We start from the raw sequence: 20,515 nt of genomic DNA, 5'->3' as shown, positions 1-20,515 counted from the left end.
TTCTTCCTCTCTAGTCAGTGAAGTGAAGTCTAGCTCGGAAGGGCGGAGGATAGGCGTTTCCTCACGCGTGACAAGCGCTGTTCCTCGCTTCGCTTTCCTTCTCCGAGGTCCGGGTTGACCAGTACCGTCCATGACCGCTCCGCGCTCGGTGCAAGGGGCGGGACCGGCTCGGGATTGGCTGTAGCCGTCCTATCCCCCTTCGCCGCCCGCCAATACCTGATGCCCGCAGGCGCCTGCGCGATAGGACGGTCGTGGGGGGCGGGAAGCGCTTCGCGGCAGCGGAGCCCATGTCGGCCCTGAGGCGCTCGGGCTACGGCCCCAGTGACGGCCCTTCGTACGGCCGCTACTATGGGCCCGGGGGAGGCGATGTCCCGGTGCACGTACCTCCGCCCTTATACCCTCCTCTTCGCCCGGAGCCTCCCCAGCCTCCGGTTTCCTGGCGAGGGCGCGGGGGCGCCCCGGCCGAGACCACCTGGCCGGGAGAAGGCGCAGGTGGTGATGGCTACTACCCTTCTGGAGGCGCCTGGGCAGAACCGAGCAGAGCCGGCGGAGGCCACCAGGTAAGCTTCGAAGTCTTTTCCGGAGCTCCAGTAGGGAAGTCTTGGGCGGAGGTGAGGACATTTGAGGGTTTTATACTTAGGGTTTGTTAACGACTCGGGTTTCTGATTTGTTGTTTTTCTGGGGAGAGTGCAGAGACGAGGACTGGAGATATGAGGGGATGTATGCTTGGGTTCCATTTGTTCCTTCGTTTTTACTTCAGCCATCATAAGTGTGCCTGTTACCACGAAAAAAAAAAAAAAAAAAAAAAAACCCGAAAAATTATTCTGCGCTGACTTCCTGAGCTTAGTAGCAGGCTGCAGGATCTCTCTCCCGAGAGCGTAGGTTAGCGTGATTGGGCTGTAACAATTTATCCTGCGTGGCTAGGGGAGCTGCAGCCCCAGTCGTTACTCAGCAGCCCCTCCCGCGGGGAAGGGATCCGATCGGACCGGGGCGGGCTAATCATTTAGTTCTTTATCACTAAAGCTCTGCCTGGAATTGAATCAGGAATAATCAATGTTGTAAAGCACCTTTATGTTCTATTGAATCATCACAAGACTGCAAGACAGGTGTTATTAATGCTTCCCAATTTTTGAATGAAGAAGGCTCTGAGAGATCAACTTGCTTAGTATGTTTGGAACTGTAACATTTTATTACTTGCATACATGCCAAAAATATATTTCTAGTTTCTCCTTGTGTGGTGCTATCATTCTAGGATGGTGGCACACATCTTTTGGCCTTTATAACATTCTTACTTGCTGAAAATTAATTACAAAATTCTCACACATCTATGAGGGGATTGTAAAATAGTATAGTGCTTTGGAAGATAGCTGGGTCGTTCCTATAACTTCTGACAGAGAATTTATGATCTAGCAGATCTACTTGTAAGTTTACTCAAGAAATGGAAAAAAGGGGGTGGTGTGTGCGTTTAATCCCAGCACCCAGGAGGCAGAGGCAGACCAGCCAGCCTGGTCCACATAGACATAATGAGTTCCAGGACAGGCAACATGGTGAGACCCTGTCTCAAAAAAAAGAGCAACAACAAGAAAAATGGAAAACATGTCCACATAAGAAGATTTAATATATTTTCTAGCATCATTAATGATAATGGCCAAAAATTGGAAATAACTCATATAGTTATCAACTGATTGCTGGATTAACAAACATGACTTACATTTTAGAACATAACATCTAGAAAAGTGTGAATATTCTCCCCCTCCCCACTCACATATTTGTTTTTAACATGGAATGAACCTTGGATAGATCATGCTTGGTGGATGAAGTTAAGTCATAAGGATTGCATTTCATATCACGTGATTCCATTTGTTTGTAGTGCTCATATCAAGCAATTCCCAGAGACAGAAACATCGGTGGTGGGCTGCTGGGGTTGGGGACTAGAAGGAAGTGTTGCAAAACAGGGCTTTGAGGTGATACAATGTTTTAAAGTTGGTGAGGATGGTTTCACAATTCTGAGTATCCTGAAAACCACCCAATTGTACATTTTAACAGGGTAAGGTAATTGTTTCTCTAAAAATTGTATAAGAAGAAAACTATGTAGCATTCAGAAGTTAGCTGGAAAGAAGGATCTGTATTTTCTGTGTCAATTCAATAAGTAGGATGGGATAAGTAGGCCGACGGATTTACTTTAATCACAGGATCTAGAGATGTAGGACTCAGCCTTTTAGTACCCAAATTAAAGATAAATTTGATGCGGAAAAGGAGTCGAGTTTTAACCTGGCTTCTGTAGAGTTTATTATCAAACTAAAAGTCTGTCTCATTAGGGAAAGACTTGCAAAAGTTGAAGTAAAGCATCACGGAGGGAGTTGTGAGGTTTGGAGCAGAGCTGAGCACATAGGGCAGGTTATGGGGCTAGAGTCCTTTGAGATAAACTGGAAATGTATAATGGGTATCTGTAAATTTTGTTTTGTTTCAAGACTGGGTTTCTCTGTGTAGCCCTGGCTGTTCTGGAACACCATCTGGAGATCAGGCTGGCCTCCAACTCACAGAGATCCACCTGCCTCTGCTTCTGCCTTTGCCTATGCATGTTGTCATGGATGTACTTTTTTTTTTTTTTTTTTCCAAATCCACAATCTTAGCTTTATTGGCTTTTACTAAATTTTATAATTATCTCCAAGGCACACCTTGCATGTAAAAAGACTGGGCTTTGGATCCCTAGAACCCACATAAGTGTTGGGTGGCTGGGATGGCTCAACCTGCAATTCCATCTCTAGCAGGTTGAGAAGGATCCCCAGAGCTAGCAAGACTAGCTGGGTTTGATTGAGAGGCTGTGCCTTGTGGAGTGAGGTAGAAGAGCTATTGAAGGAGTCAGCCTTGGACCTCTATTTATGCAAGTACATCCTGCACAGGTGTGTCCCCATAAAACTAAGACTCGACTAATTAACTCTTCCAAGACAGGGTCTCTTGTATCTTAGGCTGGCTTCAAACTCACTATTCCAGGATGATCTTGAATTTTTCAGCTGCTTGCCTCTACCTCTCAAATGCTGATATTATAGGTTAGCCCCAGCCTTTCTGGGTTTTAAATTAGCATATTGAAAACAGCTGGTAGTAGTAGTGCATACCTTTAATCCCAGCATTTGAGAGGTAGAGGTGGATCTCTGAATTCAAGGCTAGTCTGTTCTATAGAGCAAGTTCCCAGGATAGCCAGGTGTCATAGAGAAACCCTGTTTCCAACAAAACAACCACAAAACAATCAAACAAAATTAATATATTTGAATATGGCACAGGGTAAAATTAGAAGTCTACCACTTTTACCTTTTTTTTAAAGAGAGACAGACAGACAGAGACAGACAGACTGACTGACTGTTCAGGGCTCAATGGTTGCCCTTCCAGAGGACCTGGGTTCAATTCAGCATTCACATACAGCTCACAACTGTAACTCTAGTTATATGTTTTTGTAATATTTTTATCCTATTTGCCACTGTTCTTGGTTAGCCACCAGAACTGGATGATAAAATCCTGTTGTTGAAGACACCACATACTTTGTTTGCAGGCCATAGAGAAATCAAAGTGAAACTGAGCTGGAAGCTTTCTCTCTTCTGGCTAATTTTGATAATGGCTCAAGTTGCGTGCAGGCTGCTTGAGGAAAAATGTTCATGAACAGTCTTAACTAGATAAGTATGTTGGTGTCCCAGAATCGACTCACAAACCACACAAACATCCATCTCCATCAGACAGGGAGAGTTTATTCAGCATATGTCCCAGGACTGGTCAACCAGGGCCACCGTCCAGAAGTTAAGGTTCTACAGGGTTTTTAAGCCCCAAATCCGTAAACATCTGTGCCAAGTTAGGAGGATTTCCTTAAGACTGTCTTTGTTGTACGTTTATCCTGCTTCCATTGGCTGGGGTATTCAACTGTGGCAGGGGGCTTGCTTTGTCTTGTTTACCAGGGTGGGACTTATCTAACATTCATGTGTTAACTTGCCAACCAGGATGTCAGTTACCCACGTACATGTCTTTCTGCCAAGTAGGATGTCAGTTCCCAGGGAGGTCTTGGGAACTTAAACTTTACTCAACCACTATTCAAAATTCAAGTCTTATTCTAAACAGTTTCTTATATTGGTGTAGGTGTTTCTCTTATGTTGGGGTCCATCCCAGGGGCAGTTTATATAGGCAAGTACATAGGTGCAGGAAGTGCTGCTGGGTGGTTGGTTGGAGTCCAAGCTTATGGGTAACTATATAAAACAGTTCTACTGATTTCTATCGTGATTGGTTTCCAAGGGCACAGAACATAACAGAATATGTAATTAACTTGGCATTAGAAAGTTTCCTAGTAACAGCAGAAACATATGAGAAATTTTCCTTATAAATGGCAGGCTAGCCAGGTAACGGTTACCTAGGCCTTAATACTTTACCTAGGTTCTAACAGTGGATTCATGCTAACCCACTAACTTACCTGGCAAAATGTGCCTACCTGTGTGATGGAGTGGATGACTGTTGTAGGGTTCCCAAGCACTTTCCAGGAGAGAATTCATACCTGGTACTGTAAGTCTGTTCAGAACCTATGGCTGGGGGTGGGTGGGTGGGGGGGAGTTGTAGACCCTAATGGGGAAAACTGCTACTACTCTTGTTTTGCTAAATGGACAAATTGTGCCCACCAAAGATCTTTCGTCTAATTTTGTTTGTTCACAGATTAGTGCTGTTCTCAGGTTTGGTCAAGGTTGTGTTGGTGTTGGTAGTGGTAGTAGGGTGTTGTGTGTGGTAGTGGGTGGTAACTAATAACGCTCAGACTCAAAACTGGTTACTGTGCTGAAAAAAGTCACTGTTGGATGCTCAGTCTTAAAGAGATCGTGCATTCTATCCCCTCCAAGGATCAAAGAACATTCTAGAAGTGGGAGTGGGAAGAATGTAAGAGCCAGAGGAAGGAGAGGGTGTTATGAAAGACTGTCTTCTGGTATGACATGATTGCATTGAGGAACTCAGCAGCTGTGGTTACCTATGGAAGACCTACACAGCACTGGGCTCAGCAGCATTCCATCTCTGATAGAGGAGAGACTCATTAGGCCCCACCTTTCTGAGGATTTATAGGCCATAAACAGAAGTAGGTAGAGAGTGGCTGACAAGGCACTCCCTCCCCTTCCAGAGGAGAATGGCAGCTAATAGTTGCTGGGGATGGGGCTCGAGGTGGTCATCAATGATGTAGCCACTGTTAAGTAGTCTGAGCTCCTGTAAATAACTCTTATCCATGTTCATGTGAGTAACTGAAATTAAATGTACTGAAGAGATTTGAGGTGACAAGAAAAAGTGAGATTGTTTAGAAGAGTGAGAATGTGAGCCTACTGACTGACTGTGTAATTGTTAACAGTGCTGAGTGCCCACTTGAGCCTTATGGTGATAGTGTAAAGTGAAAACACAGGCGGAGTGCTTGGCACAGGGCTGCAATCCCAGCTTTTGAGGTAGCTTATGGGGGGATAGAAAATCTCAAGCCAAACTGGCAATGCCATAGAACACTGTCTCAAAATAAAATAACAAATGGCTAGGGATGTACCACACTGGTAGAGCACTTGCCTAGCATCACAAACTCTGGGTTTTATCTCCAGTATGAGAAGAAAAATATCCAAACAAAACAAACACAAAAAACTAGAGCACTGCTTGCATTTCCTCTACACAGCTGATAACTGCATTTCAGTGTGTGTTTTTGTGAGGTGAGTTTGGCTGAAGAAAGAAAAGCAAGGAACTATGGTGTTAGGAAACTAAGTCAGGAAGAGAGGAAATGAATAGCGTGGAGGATCCTGGTAGTTAAATTGAATCTTAAAGAGTCCCCTGGAGGGACTGACCCTTAGAGTCTGGAGGTTTAGGTTTGGGTTTATCACATCTAGGACAGTCAACTTCAGCGCTTGTCTTTTTGGTAGATAGTGTAGGTTTAATCCAGCATAACCAAATTCCTCTAGGTAATACAAACTAGCATTACTCTAGGTTTAAGTCTGCATGACCAAAACTCATCTACTTAAAGGAAATCAAAGTGATTTGTTATGAGCCAAAAGTGCACTTGAAATGTAAATTCAAAGCAAAATAGGTCGCCTTTCAGAAGAATAAATACATTGTGTGTTCAGCTAGATAGTCAGAAAGGTTTAAGAATTGGTTTGGAGGATTCTTACAAGAGTTGGTGCCTTACTGCAATTTATTTAAAGACAAAGCCTGAAAAGATGATACTATCACAGCTAGAGTTACACCTTCCAATGGTGATTGTTCTATATAAGTTGATAATACTGAAGTTATAAGCAGAAGGCTTGGCCATAGGAGAAAGCACTGGAATTAAAAAAAAAAAAAGATGTACTTGTGGAGTAATAGTTTTGTGTTGCAAAGTTGTTAGGTAAGTATAATTCTAAATAGTGACGAGTAACTTATTTTGTACTGGTTAAACAGGGTAAATATTTCATATCTGAATGTTTGTGACCAGTCGTATTTCAAGTTTCAGATTTTTGAAATCATAAAACATGAGTTATTTGAAGGCAGGGCCTGAATCTAAACAAGAACTTTATTTATGTATAATTTTTTACATGTGGCTTTGAGGGTAACTGTACAACATTTTAATACCCCTGCATTTTGTTTGTTTTGCTGGGCTGGGGATGGAACCCAGAGCCTCTAACGTGCTTAGTCAACTACCCTACCATGAAGCCATACACCCATGACCTGCATTTGACTGCAGCTTGTCAGATGAGATCAAGTATGAAGTTTTTCTCTTGGGATGTCATATCAAAGCACCAAGTGTCCAGAATTAGAGCAGTGTGGATTTCAGATTCTCAGATTGGGCACACTCACATGTGCCGATGAGTAGTAGTGACTGACAGAGATAACGGCAAACTGCTGTCTCTGGTTTTACTAGTCATGTTGACCTAGAATTCCTTCTATTATCATTTCAAGTGGTGTGCCATGTAATGCATAAGACCAGTCTTTACCAGATATTCAGTAGTTGTTCTGGGGCATGTGGTTTACTTTGTAATTTATCTTCTTAAATTAAATAATGATTATAATGCCTCTATACTAGAGCTCCTTTTTTGTCTGTTCTTTTTGATTCTCCTAATCTTGCCTCATGTTAGAGGTATTTGATGTGCTTGTTTTGCTGTCTGACTGAATTGGACATGTTAGTGCTCCCTGTAATTCTAGCACTGGAAGGCAGAGGCAAGAGGGTAGCAAGTTTGAGGCCTTGGTGGTGTAGCAAATTTCAGGTTACTTGGTGTATGTAGGGAAACTGTTGCAAAAGAAAGTATCAACAGCAGAAAGAATGCTATTTAACTTGTTTCCCCTTTTTCCTTAGGAACAGCCACCATATCCTGGCTATAACTCTAACTACTGGAATTCTGTACGACCTAGGGCTCCGTACCCAAGCACATACCCTGTGAGGCCAGAGTTACAAGGCCAGGTATGCTTGAAACTTGGCAGATTTTCTTCCTTTCCTTTTCTTTTCTTTCTTTGTTGTGTTTGTTTTTTGTTTTTGTTTCTGTGTCCTGGTTATCCTCAAAGTCATTCCTCTGTAGATCAGACTGGCCTTGAACTCATAGAAGCTTCTCTTGAGTGCTGTAATTACATCTCAGCTTTCTTTTCTTTTTTAAATACAGTTTTATATAGCAGAGGATGACCTTGATTCTTGACCCTTGACCCGCTGAAGTGCTAGGATTATAGGCCTCTTGTCACACCAGTTTTATTCAGTGTTAGGGATCCAATTCAGGGCTTCTTAAACACTAGGTAAGCATTCCAGCAAGCTTCAATTAAAACAATTATTGGCATATATTAAATATATGATAATGGGTCTCATTATGACATTTTTCTCTTTTTATTTTATTAAATATTTTTATTCAGTATATTTTGCTTAGTCTTCCCCATCACCCTACTCCTCCCAGGTGTCTTCATCTCCCTCCCTATGTATCTACTTCTTGTTCTTTCAAAAACAAAAACAAAAAAGAAAAGGAAAGAAAAGAAAAGTAAACACCTATAAAACAAACAAAAAACCTAAAATGGTCCCTCAAAAAGACATGGAGTTTGTGTTGGCCAGTTACTCCTAAATGCGGGCTTAACCTGGTGTGTGGTTGCTACACCCAGTGTCAACTTCATTTGGAGTAGCTAATTTCTCTTTTCCAGCAGGTACCAACTGCAGAGCTTCTTGGTAAAGGATAGGGGTTTGTGTCCACTTGCCATTTTTCTTTTTTTAGGGTATGGGTGTGCTGAGACAAAGTTTTTCTGTGTAGCCTTGGCTGTCCTGGAACTCACTGTGTAGATAAGGCTGGCCTCAAACTCACAAAGATCTGCCTGCCTCTGCCTCCCAAGTGCCAGGATTAAATGTGTGCTACCATGCCCAACTGTGCTGGAATGGCTACCTTTTGAAAGAACCTTTTGCCCAGAATAGCACCCAGATTGGATGTTCCCCCAATTTCTGACATTATTGAGATCAAGTCACATGACACAATTATGAGAACTATCTCTGCAGGAAATATTTTATGAACAGTGTGATGACAAAATGTAGATATTTTCTTTTCAGGGATCATCTTTTGAAGCCATAGCAGCAAATGGAAGTAGTGCCAGCTCAGAAAAGGCATATCAGAGTGGCTTGTCTAGAAGTGGAGGAAAAGTGATCAGCCAGAACAGTTGGAGCCAAAATGGAGGAGATGGGGTCCATTTAGAAGAGTGAAGTTTTATGTTGTAGATGACTGGCAGATCAGCTAGTGCTGCAGCTGGTCTATTAATGCCGGCCTTGTTCTAATGACATGCAGTTGGTCAGACACAAAAAGTAGTAGCACCAGAACTTTAATTGTGTCAGGATATCTGGAGCCTTCCAGTATTTGGCTGGGATGAAGGACAACAAGATAATTGTAGCTATTAACAAAGACCCAGAAGTTCTGAGTTTCCAAATGAAGATATGGAATAGTCACAGATTTATTTAATGGTTCCTGAGATACTGAAGAAAAAAATAGATCAAGGTCATAATCATTCCTTAAGAAAACTGTCAGGGTGGTGGTGGCTCATTCCTTTACTCCCAGCATTTGAGAGGCAGAGGCAGTTGATTCTCTAAGTTCCAGGTCAACCTGATCTACGGAGCAAGTTTCCAGACAGCCAGGCTACACAAAGAAACCCTGTCTCAAAGAACCAAAAAATAAAAATAAAAAAAAAAAAAATAAAAAAAAAAAAAAAAAAAGAAACTATAAGTATTCTGCTGAAATTATAGAAATAGTTTTAGGGAAAAATTCTAACAGCAGATTCAGTGTCCTTTGATGAACTGATATATATATATATATATATATATATATATATATATATATATATATTATTTATTTATTTATTTATTTATTTATTTTGGTTTTTCGAGACAGGGTTTCTCTGTGTATCCCTGGCTGTCCTGGAACTCACTCTGTAGACCAGGCTGGCCTCGAACTCAGAAATCCACCTGCCTCTGCCTCCCAAGTGCTGGGACTAAAGGCGTGTGCCACCACTGTCCGGCATATTTTTTTAATTGTAGTTCCAAACAGTTATTTTCTGAAATTTTCCAATTCTGTAATATATAGTAAAGCTTTTAAAAATATAAATTAATTAATGTAAGTGTATTAAATATCTGGAAGCTGGGCATGGTGGCACATCTTTAATCCTAGCATTTGGGAGACAGATCTCTGGGTTTGAGGCCAGTATGGTCTAGAGTGAGCTCCAGGATAGTCAGGGCCACACAGAAAAACCCTATTTAGAAAAACAAAAAACAAACAAACAAAAAAAAAAAAAAAAGAAAAAAAAGAAAAGAAAAGAAAAAATGATGCAGAGGTAAGGAGAATCAAAAGTAAGGAAAGAATGAAAATAGCTTTGCTTGTACCATCCTACCATGACTGTATTTGGGAAATGCATCTTAAGTCTTTTCCCCAACATCTGTTTACACCTGAAACCATTACACACCTTTTAAATGTTTAAGATCAGTTTTTAGTAGTGTGTTTGTGGTGTGTGTGTGGGGGGGTGGGGGTGTGTGTTCGGAGTGTGCCATAGTGCACTTGGGAAGTCAGGAGAGAGTTGTTTAGAAGCTCTTCCCACTGGATCAAGGGATTAAGCTCATTAGGCTTGCAAAACAAGCACTTTCCCCATAAAGCTACCTCCTGCCCCATTGCACACTTCTGTGTTTGCCTGTCATGTGCAGTTTATGGACTCAGTGACAGGAACGACTTTGTTCTCAGCCTTCTGAGTGCTGGAGTTATGGGCCTGTGACCACCATACCCAGCTTTTCCTCATCTTCTTTAATATTAAGGAAAATTTCAAACAAAGAAACTTAAGTATGTCTACTTAAAAGCAAAACAAAACCCCTACCATATTGTGATAGTTTAAATGAAACTGTCCCCCATAGACTCTGACATTTGAACAGTTGGTTCCCAGTTGATGGTACTTTTGGGAGGTGTAAGAGGCATGGTCTTGTTTAAGGAAGTCTGTCACTTGGGGTAGGCTTTGATAAAGACTTGAGCCACTCCCAGCTTATTTTTTCCGCTTTGTCCTTATAGTTTAAGATGTGAACTCTCGGGGTTGGACAGATGGCTCAGTGGTTAAGAGCATTGGCTGCTCTTCCAGAAAACTGGGATTCAATTCCCAGCACCCACATGGTAGCTTACAGCTTTCTGTAACTCCAGTTCCAGGGTACCCAACACCTTCACACAGACATACATGCAGGCAAAACACCAATGCACATAAAATAAAACAAATTAATTAGAGAGAGAGAGAGAGAGATGTGAGTTCTTAGCTTACTGCTCTAGCCTCTATGCCTTTACTCCACCATAGTGGGACTCAGTCTCTGAACCAAAAACCAAATAAACCCTTCTCTTAATTGGTCATCTGTTTATCCCAGCAACAGAAAAGTGACTAGTACACATATCATGATTAAAACTTTACAAAGAAGTGCCAACAAGATAATGTAGTGGGTAGAGGTGCTTGTGCCAAGTATCATCTCACAAGGTCAGTTTCTGGAACCCACATGGTGGAGAAGACAACTCTTACAGGTGCCCTCATATGTGTAACATACATTCCCACCACTGTCTACTTGTTTCTAACAATAAATTGAATAAAATTTCTTCAGAGAATAATTCTTAGGGCTAGAGAGATGGCTTAGTGGTTAAGAGTGCTGGCTGCTTTTCCAGAGGACCTGGGTTCAATTCCCAGTAACCATGTCAGCTTACAGCTTGCTGTAATTCCAGTTACAAGGATCTGATACCTTCACACAAGACAAACATGCAGGCAAAACACCAATGCATGTGAATAAAAATAAATTAATTTTAAAAAAGAACAGTCTTTAATCTATTTAGTCATTTGATTACCATAGGGCATTTAGGTTCTGGGATATTTTATGTAACTCATTTTTTTAAAGTGTTACTTATTTTTACACTGTGTGTGTGTTTTACCTGCTTGTATATATGTTCACATGTATGCAGTGCCTGTAGAGACTAGAAGGGCATCAGAATTCCTGGAAGTAGAATTACTAGTAGTTGAGCTGGAAACTGAACCTGGGTCCTCTGGAAGAGCAGCCAGTGCCCTTAACTGCTGAGCCATCTCTCCAGCTCTGTCCTGGTTTGTGTAATTATAAGTAACATACTTGACAACTTCGTGCCTGTGACTTTTTTCTAGTTGAGTGACTTCCTTGGGAAGCTGGAATACAGACCAAAAAGTCACATGGTATTTTATCAAATCTTGACCTTTGTACTATTAAGGAGTTCTTTTTTTTTTTTTCAGACTAAAAACCTCAAGGGCTTATGGGGAATATATTACTTAGCTGTTTATTCTTTTATTGTTCCTGACCACACATTTATATTTTGTTTCTCTTGTTTCTAAAACAGGTCCTACTAATGTAGGTCAAGGTCTTCTACCTCGTAATCCTCCTGCCTCAATTTCCTTATTCTGGGATTACCAGTGTGTATATACAATTAGGGTTCCTTTCTTCTTCAGATAGAATCTCACTATGTAGACTACTAGCTACAAACTTGATATGCTTCCTGGTAATCCTGCTGGGAGTTACAGTTACAAGAAAACATGATTCTGTGTTTTTACTAGTTTTAAAAGCTAAAGTGAAACTAGGGAGATAGTTCAGTGGACAAAGTGCCCTCCATGCAAACGTGGTGACCTGAGTTTGGATTCCCAGAGCCACATAAAGGCTGTAATCCCATGTGTCTGTATTCCCTAACCTGGAATTTTAAACAGTGAATAAGAGGCCCTGTGTCAAACAAGTTCAAAGGCAAATGAAAGACAAGGACCCACTATCTCCCTTGTCCTCTGACCTCCACAAGCATGCTGTGACACTGCATTCTCCACATCACACACATGCAAAGAGCAAATAATAGAAAACATCATAAAGTAATAGTTGAAGTTTAGGGCTTAGCTTTAATCTTATTTGGAGCATTAAGCAGAATTCTGGATATGAGCAATGTAATACTCTGGGTAGGTGACTTAAAACGACACGAAAAAGGATTGGCAATATATCTTGGAGGCAGCATACCTGTCTGACACACACAAGGCTCTGGGTTTAGTTCACAGCACTGTTTAAAACAATAACCAAAGAATAATAAAGCACCATAGTAAGCAGTGCAGTGAAGAGCTTCTCTGTTATTTGTTGTTGTCGGAAAGCAGGGTGGTTGGTTGCTTGGACTGGGTCATTTCTCAAAGTCATCATAATACTCACAATAGTGTAGTCACCATCTGTTGAACAAATTGTGTGTCTGCTAAGACGGTTATTTTTGCTATCTCAGTTTTTCTCAATAATCCTGTGAGGTAAGTTTTGGCTCTTCATTTTCCTGTTAGGGAAAAACTGAAGCTAAGAGTAACTAATATAAAGCTATTAGAGAGTGTTTCTGATTTTTTTTTCTTTCTATTATATAATGATATATTTCTTTCCTCTACCTTGTCCCCCAGGATTCCTAGAGTTGCTTCCTGTGGGCACAAGCTCTCTGCTTAGACATGTAGTTGTGAATTAAGTGCAAGAAAATGTTTGAGAGGGCCGTTACTTCTCACTTTGTCAGTCATCACAGTGTAGTCTTCCATTGATGCCCCATGTTCAGCCTGTGTTCAGTACAATCACAGCCTGGCGTGTGATTATAGCAAATAGAGGAGAGAAAGAGCACCTTATAGACTGCTTAGTAGCTTAAATTGTCATCAGTTACTGACAACTTTATTTCCTAAAGTTTCAAGGTTGAACATTAAGGGCGTTTTAGCCCTTAAACCCATTCATCTTTTCCTCCCTGGTGACCTTTTTTTCAGAGTCTGAATTCTTATGCAAATGGAGCCTATGGTCCACCTTACCCTCCTGGCCCTGGAGCAAGTACTGCCTCTTACTCTGGGGCTTACTACGTACCTGGCTATACTCAAAGCAATTACTCCACAGAAGTTCCAAGCACCTACCGTTCACCCGGTAACAGCCCAACTCCAGTCTCTCGTTGGGTGTATTCCCAGCAGGACTGTCCAACAGAAGCACCTCCTCTGAGGGGTCAGGTTCCAGCATATTCTGCTTCACAGGTAAGCAGTTCCCATGAAGGAAAAAAATGCCTCTATTTCCTGAATTTTAAACAGTGGAACGTTACCATTTACACTTGTACTGTTTAAGGGAACAGCTAGAGCCATGCACGCTGTGTGCACCTTTAACCCCAGTTCTCATGGGGTATTCAGAGATTGTATGAGAACTGAAGGAAGAGGGTTCTTTTATATTGATGCCTAAATGGAATTGGCTGAAGAGACCTTAAAAATGTCATAATTATAATTCTTTTAAATCCTCACATATTTATTTGTGTGCATGATGAGAGTTGTGAGGGATGATACACATGTACCACAGCCCATGTGTGGAAGTCAGAGGACAACTTTGTGGAGTGTCTTTTCTCCATCTTCTGTGGGTTCCAGGGATTAAACTCAGGTCATAGCAAGTGCCTTTACCCACTGAACCATGTCTCTAGCCCATAATTTATTTATTTATCTCTCTCTCTCTCTCTCTCTCTCTCTCTCTCTCTCTCTCTCTCTCTCTCTCTCTCTCTCTTTCTTTCTTCTTTGAGACCAGGTCTCAGTATGTAGCCCTGGATACCTGGAACTCCTTGTACAGACCTAGCTGGCCTCAACCTCACAGGATATTGCCTACCTCTCCCTCCTGTGTGCTGGGACTAAAGACATATGCCACTACACCTGGCTCCTCTTTTGCTCTCTCCTAATTTCATTATTTTTAATTCCATACATACTCTTGTGGCTGTGTGCTCGTGTACATGAATGCAGGTACTCACAGGCCACAAGCGTGAGCACTCCTGGAACTGGAGTGACAGGTTTGGGAGCCACCTGATATGGTATCTTAGGACTCAAACTCGGATTCTCTAGAAGAGCTCTTAACCACTGACACATTTCTCCAGCCCCCATAAAATCTTCGTAATAAATCTTTAGTTGTTGCTTGAAACGCTTTCCCTAACTTACTCTCTTCTAATGCTATTAGGTGTGTATTTATATGCTGTGAGTGTGCCAAGCATTTTTGTTTATTTCGAGACCACTTCTCTGTCTTCATGTTTACAGCGTATGGATTCATTTATCTGTAGTGTTTTGAAAACTACACACTTTATCGAGTGAATTTGAGACTAACTCATGAGTCTTTCACCAGCTCTGTTCTTTGTGTTTGGAAGCCAGGCTTTCTCAGGTGTGGAGAATTTTTGGTAACTGATTAATGAGTTACTAGCAGGTCAGGACCTGTCTCTGCTATTTTTTATTACTTTTAAGCTTTTTTTTTAAAGCAGTGACCAACCAGTATACCAGCATATTTACTTTTCCCAATCTAGAACCCTGGAATGACCTTGCCCCATTATCCTTATGGAGATGGCAGCCGCACTGTGCCACCATCAGGAGCGACCGGACGACCACAAGAGGATGCATGGGCTTCTAGTGCTTACGGGATGGGAGCCCGTTACCCCTGGCCTTCAGCTGCCCCCTCAGCCCCCTCTGGGAACCTGTACATGACAGAAAGTGCTTCACCATGGTCCAGCAACAGTTCTCCTCAGCCGCCTCCTTCACCCCCAGCCCAGCAGCCTAAGGTAGGAGGCCTTCCTAATGCAGTTCTTTTGATCTCTAGGCAATAAAGAGGATACAGGATGGCACTTCTGTATTAGTCTGTTAGATGCCAAAGAGTTGGTTACTACCTACAGTATTATGTTAGCTGAGTTTGTTTTCTCTTATAAACAATATTGTTTGGGGATTTTCTTTTCAGGTTCTTATCTTTTTTTGTAATTTTTCATGTTTTTTTAATGTGTATGGATATACGGGCTGCCTGTACGTCTATGTGCTACATGTGTGCCTGGTACCCTTGGAGGCCAGATCCCCTGGACCTGGAGTTACAGACATTTATGAGCTGCCTTGTAGCTACTGAGAACCAAATTTGGGTCCTCGTGAAGTGCACCCACTGCTCTTACCTGCTGACCATCTCTCCAGCACCGTATCTTTTTAAAAAGAGACAGGAAAATGCTTCTTTTCTGCTGTGATACTATGTGAATATTAAATAGAACCAAGGGATGTACTTTACAGCCTCATGATATGCAGCAGGAGGGAAAGCAATGCAAAGTAGTGCATGCAGGCTTGTGTGTGGGCTTTACATACACCACAGACAACACTTTGTGCTTCTACCTGTGCTCTGCAGGCTTTTACTGTTTGAGGGAAACCAATGACTAAGTCCCCAGATGAATTGTGAGGTGGTAAGATTGGTTGGGTAGTGTTCACAGAATGACTTTTATTGAGGTAGATCCAACCATCATGTTTACAAATTCTGTGCCTCTCGATTAAAAGGGCTCTCCCTTTATCTTCTAACAGTGTTAGTCTCTGATGGGTTTGTAGGGACCAGTTCTGTGGGGATACTGGTTGGTAAAAGATGTGTACTAATATATCTGATGTTGATAGTGTCCCATTAAAACAGCCTTTGTCTCCTTTCTGTTTTCCCATTCCCAGGATTCCTCGTACTCCTATAACCAGTCGGGTCAAGGCATGAACCGGCACAGCTTTCCTTGCAGCGTCCATCAGTATGAGCCTCCGGGAGCAGTGAACAGTGATAATTCAGACCTTTTGGATTCTCAAGTCCAATACAGTGCTGAGCCTCAGTTGTACGGTAATGCCAGCAGTGAACATCCCAGCAGCCAAGCTCCGAGAAATAGTCTCCCAGAGGAGTGTTTCTCTTCAGATGAAGGCACGCCTCCAAGTATTAAAAAAATCATACACGTGCTGGAGAAGGTCCAGTTTCTTGAGCAAGAAGTGGAAGAGTTTGTAGGAAAAAAGACAGACAAAGCATATTGGCTTCTGGAAGAAATGCTGACAAAGGAACTTTTAGAACTGGATTCTGTTGAAACTGGGGGCCAGGACTCTGTCCGTCAGGCCAGGAAAGAAGCTGTTTGTAAGATCCAGGCCATACTGGAAAAATTAGAAAAAAAAGGATTATGAAATAATTTGGAATGCAGGGAAAGCCTGTTACCGATTTAGCCAAAGAAGTCTTTGCTTTGGTTAGTTCCTGTCTCTTGAAATGCCTGTGTAACAAGAAGCAACACATTCCAACTTTCTTCTGATCTAAAACTTGAAAGGAAAAAAAATGCAAAGGCCGGCAGAGGAATGGAAGAGCAGCAATGACAAGATTCTTTTCAGTTTTCAGATGACTGAACATAATAGAAAACTGGAATTATCAGTATTGCCAAGTAGACCTACTTCTTAAGAAACCCACGGTTGTCTGTAGGCTGCTGCTTACCAGATCTCAGGAGAGAGAGAGACTTTATGTAACAGGTTGTCAAAAGCCTAATCTGAGACAAACAGGTTGTTTTGTAAGCATCTGGACTATCACATTTTTGTGCGTTGTGACTGCATATACTTCATGTGTATAATATAGCTTAGACTCTTGGACCTCTGTTCTGTTTTCTTACCTGCAGGTCACAAATGTAATACTATTCTACTTCTTCGTACATTTTGTAGTAATATGTTTAATATAATCAAATATTGGCAGCCAGATAGATGAGCAGTTCTGAATGAATTCATATCCTTTTACCACTTGACTATTGCAGTGTGTAGTGGGCTCCTGAAGTCATTGTCCCCCTTTCTGTGCAGCATGTTCCGTTTCGTTCTTCCCACTTCTGCTTTTCATGATGGGGAAGGTGACATTAACCTAAGAATGACAGTGTTTGTGGGCATTCTTTGCTTTCTTATATTTGGATAAAGATCCACGTTGAAATTGCTTTTTTAAGAAAAATATCTTTTGGCTATTGCGGCTTCTGTAGAGAGCCTTATGATAAAAACATGGAAACTGAAGTGCCGCAGGTAGTATAAATAGTGACTGCAAAAAAGTAACTATTTAATAACACCATTCTCCATTCAGTAGATCTGTGGGCCAGATCTGAGCTCAGTTTATAGCTGATAGAAGGAAAAGAAGGAGATTCACATTCACGCTCAGGGAATGAGTCAGCCATAGCTGAAGTGGAAAATTCATTATTTTCTTTTCATTAAAATTTGGTCTCTATTTTGTAGGATAAATTGTATAGAATTGCCTGTTTCATAAGAAAGGTGTTATTTATTAATAACAGCCAATTTAGAGCCAAGTTTAAGAAAGGGGCCGGTGCCGGGTTGTGGTGGTGCACGCCTTTAATCCCAGCAGAGGCAGGCGGATTTCTGAGTTCGAGGCCAGCCTGGTCTACAAAGTGAGTTCCAGGACAGCCAGGGTTACACGGAGAAACTTTGTCTCGAAAAACCAAAAAAAAAAAAAAAAAAGAAAGAAAGAAAGAAAGGGGCCGGTTACCTCTGGCCTTCAGCTTTCTTGGTTAACCGTGTATGTTATACAGAGACAGGTAAATATTTACCTTTTAAGCCTAAAGTGAGATCTAGCATATAGTATCCGCTTTTGCAACAAAGGCTGTTTCTTAGTAAAATATCAAAGTGATACTTTTTTCTAGACTAACAGGCCTTCATATTAGTGATACTAAGCCTATTATAGCCATCCTTTCTCACAAGAATCCAACAAATGCCAACATATGATGAGAAGAAATGCAGTAAAAATATTGTCTAGGGGCTGGAGATGTGGCTCAGCAGAGCGTCTGCCTAACATATATGAAGCCCTGGGCTAAATCCCCAGTATTGTGTAAACCAGCTATAGTGCTACATACCTGTCTCAGCATTTGAGAGATGGACACGGGAAGACTGCGAGTTTAAGGTCATCCTCAGCTACATAATAAATTCAAGGTCAGCCTGAGCCAAATAAGGTCCTGTCCCAAAAAGCAAACAGGATAAGTAATTCAAGAAGTGATCATTTTCCAGTATATAGTTTTTAAAAGATTTTCTTTAGCTAGGATTGGTGGTGTACACTTTTAATTCAGGCAGAGGAGGCAGGTAGATCTCTTGAGTTCAAGGCCAACCTGGTCTACAGAGCTCCTGATTAGCCAAGGCCGCATAATGAGACACTATCAAATCCATCTCATCTAATCTATATCTGTCTAATCAATTATCTGTCTATGGCGTATGTATATGCTTGCACACATGTGTGTGTTTTATATTTATAATTTTTATTTTTGAGATAGAATTTCATGCCAGGTTGGCCTTAAACTTTGCATGTAGCCTAGGACAACCTAGAAGTTCTGGTCCTCCTGCCTCACTTTCTGTTACACAGGTAGGTGTGTGCCTGGTTTATGTGGTGTCAGGCAAGCACTGTACTGAGGTATAGCTGTAGCCCTGATTCTCATATCTTGGTCATAGTGCCAGGCTAGCCAGGAGTGAGATCTAACTACCACTCCAAACATTTTCTATAAAAGTTGGACAATTAAAAGTTTAAGAAGAGAAACCTTAATGCCTAGCTGTGTTGGCAGTGAGACAGTGACAGATTCAGAAGAAAACATGTCTGCTTAACTTATGCTGCTCAAGATGCTGATGTACATCCTTCATTTGTGCACATGTACATGTTACACAGAAATGTACATATATGTGTATATACCTTAAGTTATTTTTTGAACTACTAACATGATTTTAAACTTACAGAAGAGTGGTAAAAATAGCATTCCTGTGTATCCTCCATTCACCTTCCCCTTGTTTTGGCATCTTCTCTGATGAAAACATTTGTCAAAATTAAGAGTTAATAGTGCTATTAATATTAGCTGAAGTAGCAAGCTAAAAGTAGATACTTTTATCTTTTTAGTAGCATCCTCTTAAACTGTTCCAGATCCTATTTTGCATTTGGTTGTCTGTCTCAGTAAGTCTTTCGCTCCGTGACGTTCTATCATAAGGATAGCTGGTGTTGTCATGTGTTCCTGGAGTGGTTCACATTGAGCGCTCTGCTAAAGTGGTGTCTGCTAGGATCCTCTGCTGTAAGCTTTACCCTGCTTTCCTTTGTAACTACTAAGTATTTGCTAGAGACACTTTGAGACTATGCAAATGTCCTGTTTCTGCTTAGAGTTTGCCTCTTACTATCTCCTGGCAGATCTTGCTTGTGGCATTTACTACTGTGGTGTTTAGATGGTGATTTTTCTATTATCATTTCTTCTATATTTAATAATTGGAATTCTTCTGGAAGGAACTGTGATTTCTGGATTTATATTTTTAATTACAACAAGATATTCAGGATAGGTATATACTCAGAATTTAAAGATGTAAATTATGTTAATTGATTCCAGTGGCCAGAAAAAAAAAAAAAAAAAAAAGGCAGCATTTGTGACCTGTCTGTGAAAATATAATGAATTTAAGAAGGAAACTAGTATTTATGATTTGTAAAATTTGTTTGACTTTTGACTTGAACTTGATTTGAAACTGAAACAATTTTCTTTTGAAATTCACATCTAGACTTTTTAAAGGTGTCTAAATTTATATTACTTTGGGGGTCATTTTTGTGAAAATCTTGAATAAAGTTACCTATACCTGGCATGATAAACAGCTGTTTTCTCTCTAGCACCTTTTTTTAGGTAAAATACCAAGGTTAACACTAAACAGACCAGCCTTAATGAAGCTTCTGGGGCCTGGTGGGTTCTGTCTTCTCAACCAACTGCTGTATGCTTCTTTTAAATGCTTTTAAAGAAAGAGGTTTGTAAAAACAAAAATAATCAGCAACAAAAGGAATAGTGCTTTAATTAGTTGGAATAAATAATAACATTTAACTACTTTGCTTGGTTTTTTGTTTTTGGGTTTTTTTTTGTTTTGTTTTGTTTTTTTTTTTACATTGGAAGGTATAGACTAAATTTTCTTTTAAGAAAAGTCTTGAGAGGGTAGATAGTTGATGGAGCTTCCTTTTCTTTTTCATCTGTCTTAGGGTTTTACTGTGAAACAGACACCATGACCAAGGCATCTCTTACAAAGACAACATTTAATTGGGGCTGGCTTACAGGTTCAGAGGGCCAGTCTATCATCATCATGGTGGGAGCAGGGCAGCATCCAGGCAGGTATGGTGCAGGAGGAGCTAAGAGTTCTACATCTTCATCTGAAGCCTGCTAGCAGAATACTGGCTTCTAGGCAGCTAGGATGAGGATGTTAAGCCCAAGCCTACTCCAACACACCTACT

The 20,515-nt window shown here is 41.1% G+C and overlaps 2 protein-coding genes across 4 annotated transcripts in view; one reads left to right on the top strand and one right to left on the bottom strand.

Moving 5' to 3' along the window:
• Nucleotides 1-139: 139 nt before the first annotated feature.
• Nucleotides 140-20,114, top strand: Bag4 (BAG cochaperone 4). Of its 3 annotated transcripts, XM_034520315.2 has the most exons (5): nt 140-560; nt 7,313-7,417; nt 13,255-13,509; nt 14,799-15,050; nt 15,955-20,114. In XM_034520315.2, exons 1-5 carry the CDS (start codon nt 288-290, stop codon nt 16,438-16,440), a joined length of 1,371 nt encoding a protein of 456 aa, XP_034376206.1. In that variant the 5' UTR covers nt 140-287; the 3' UTR covers nt 16,441-20,114. The 3 variants fall into 3 exon arrangements, with proteins under 3 accessions (XP_034376206.1, XP_034376207.1, XP_034376208.1); XM_034520316.2 differs by lacking the exon at nt 7,313-7,417; XM_034520317.2 differs by lacking the exon at nt 13,255-13,509.
• LOC143434633 (uncharacterized) overlaps nt 17,790-20,515 on the bottom strand; it is a 14,866-nt gene continuing 12,140 nt past the window's right edge. The window contains exon 4 of the mRNA XM_076913787.1: nt 17,790-18,239. The gene's annotated coding sequence lies outside the window, so the exon portion shown is untranslated. The remainder of the gene's footprint in view (nt 18,240-20,515) is intronic.

This window comes from Arvicanthis niloticus, chromosome 16 (genome assembly GCF_011762505.2).
Source record: "Arvicanthis niloticus isolate mArvNil1 chromosome 16, mArvNil1.pat.X, whole genome shotgun sequence".
NCBI lineage: Eukaryota > Metazoa > Chordata > Mammalia > Rodentia > Muridae > Arvicanthis > Arvicanthis niloticus.
Note: the sequence above shows the minus strand (reverse complement) of the source record. Positions and strands in the feature narration are given on the sequence as shown.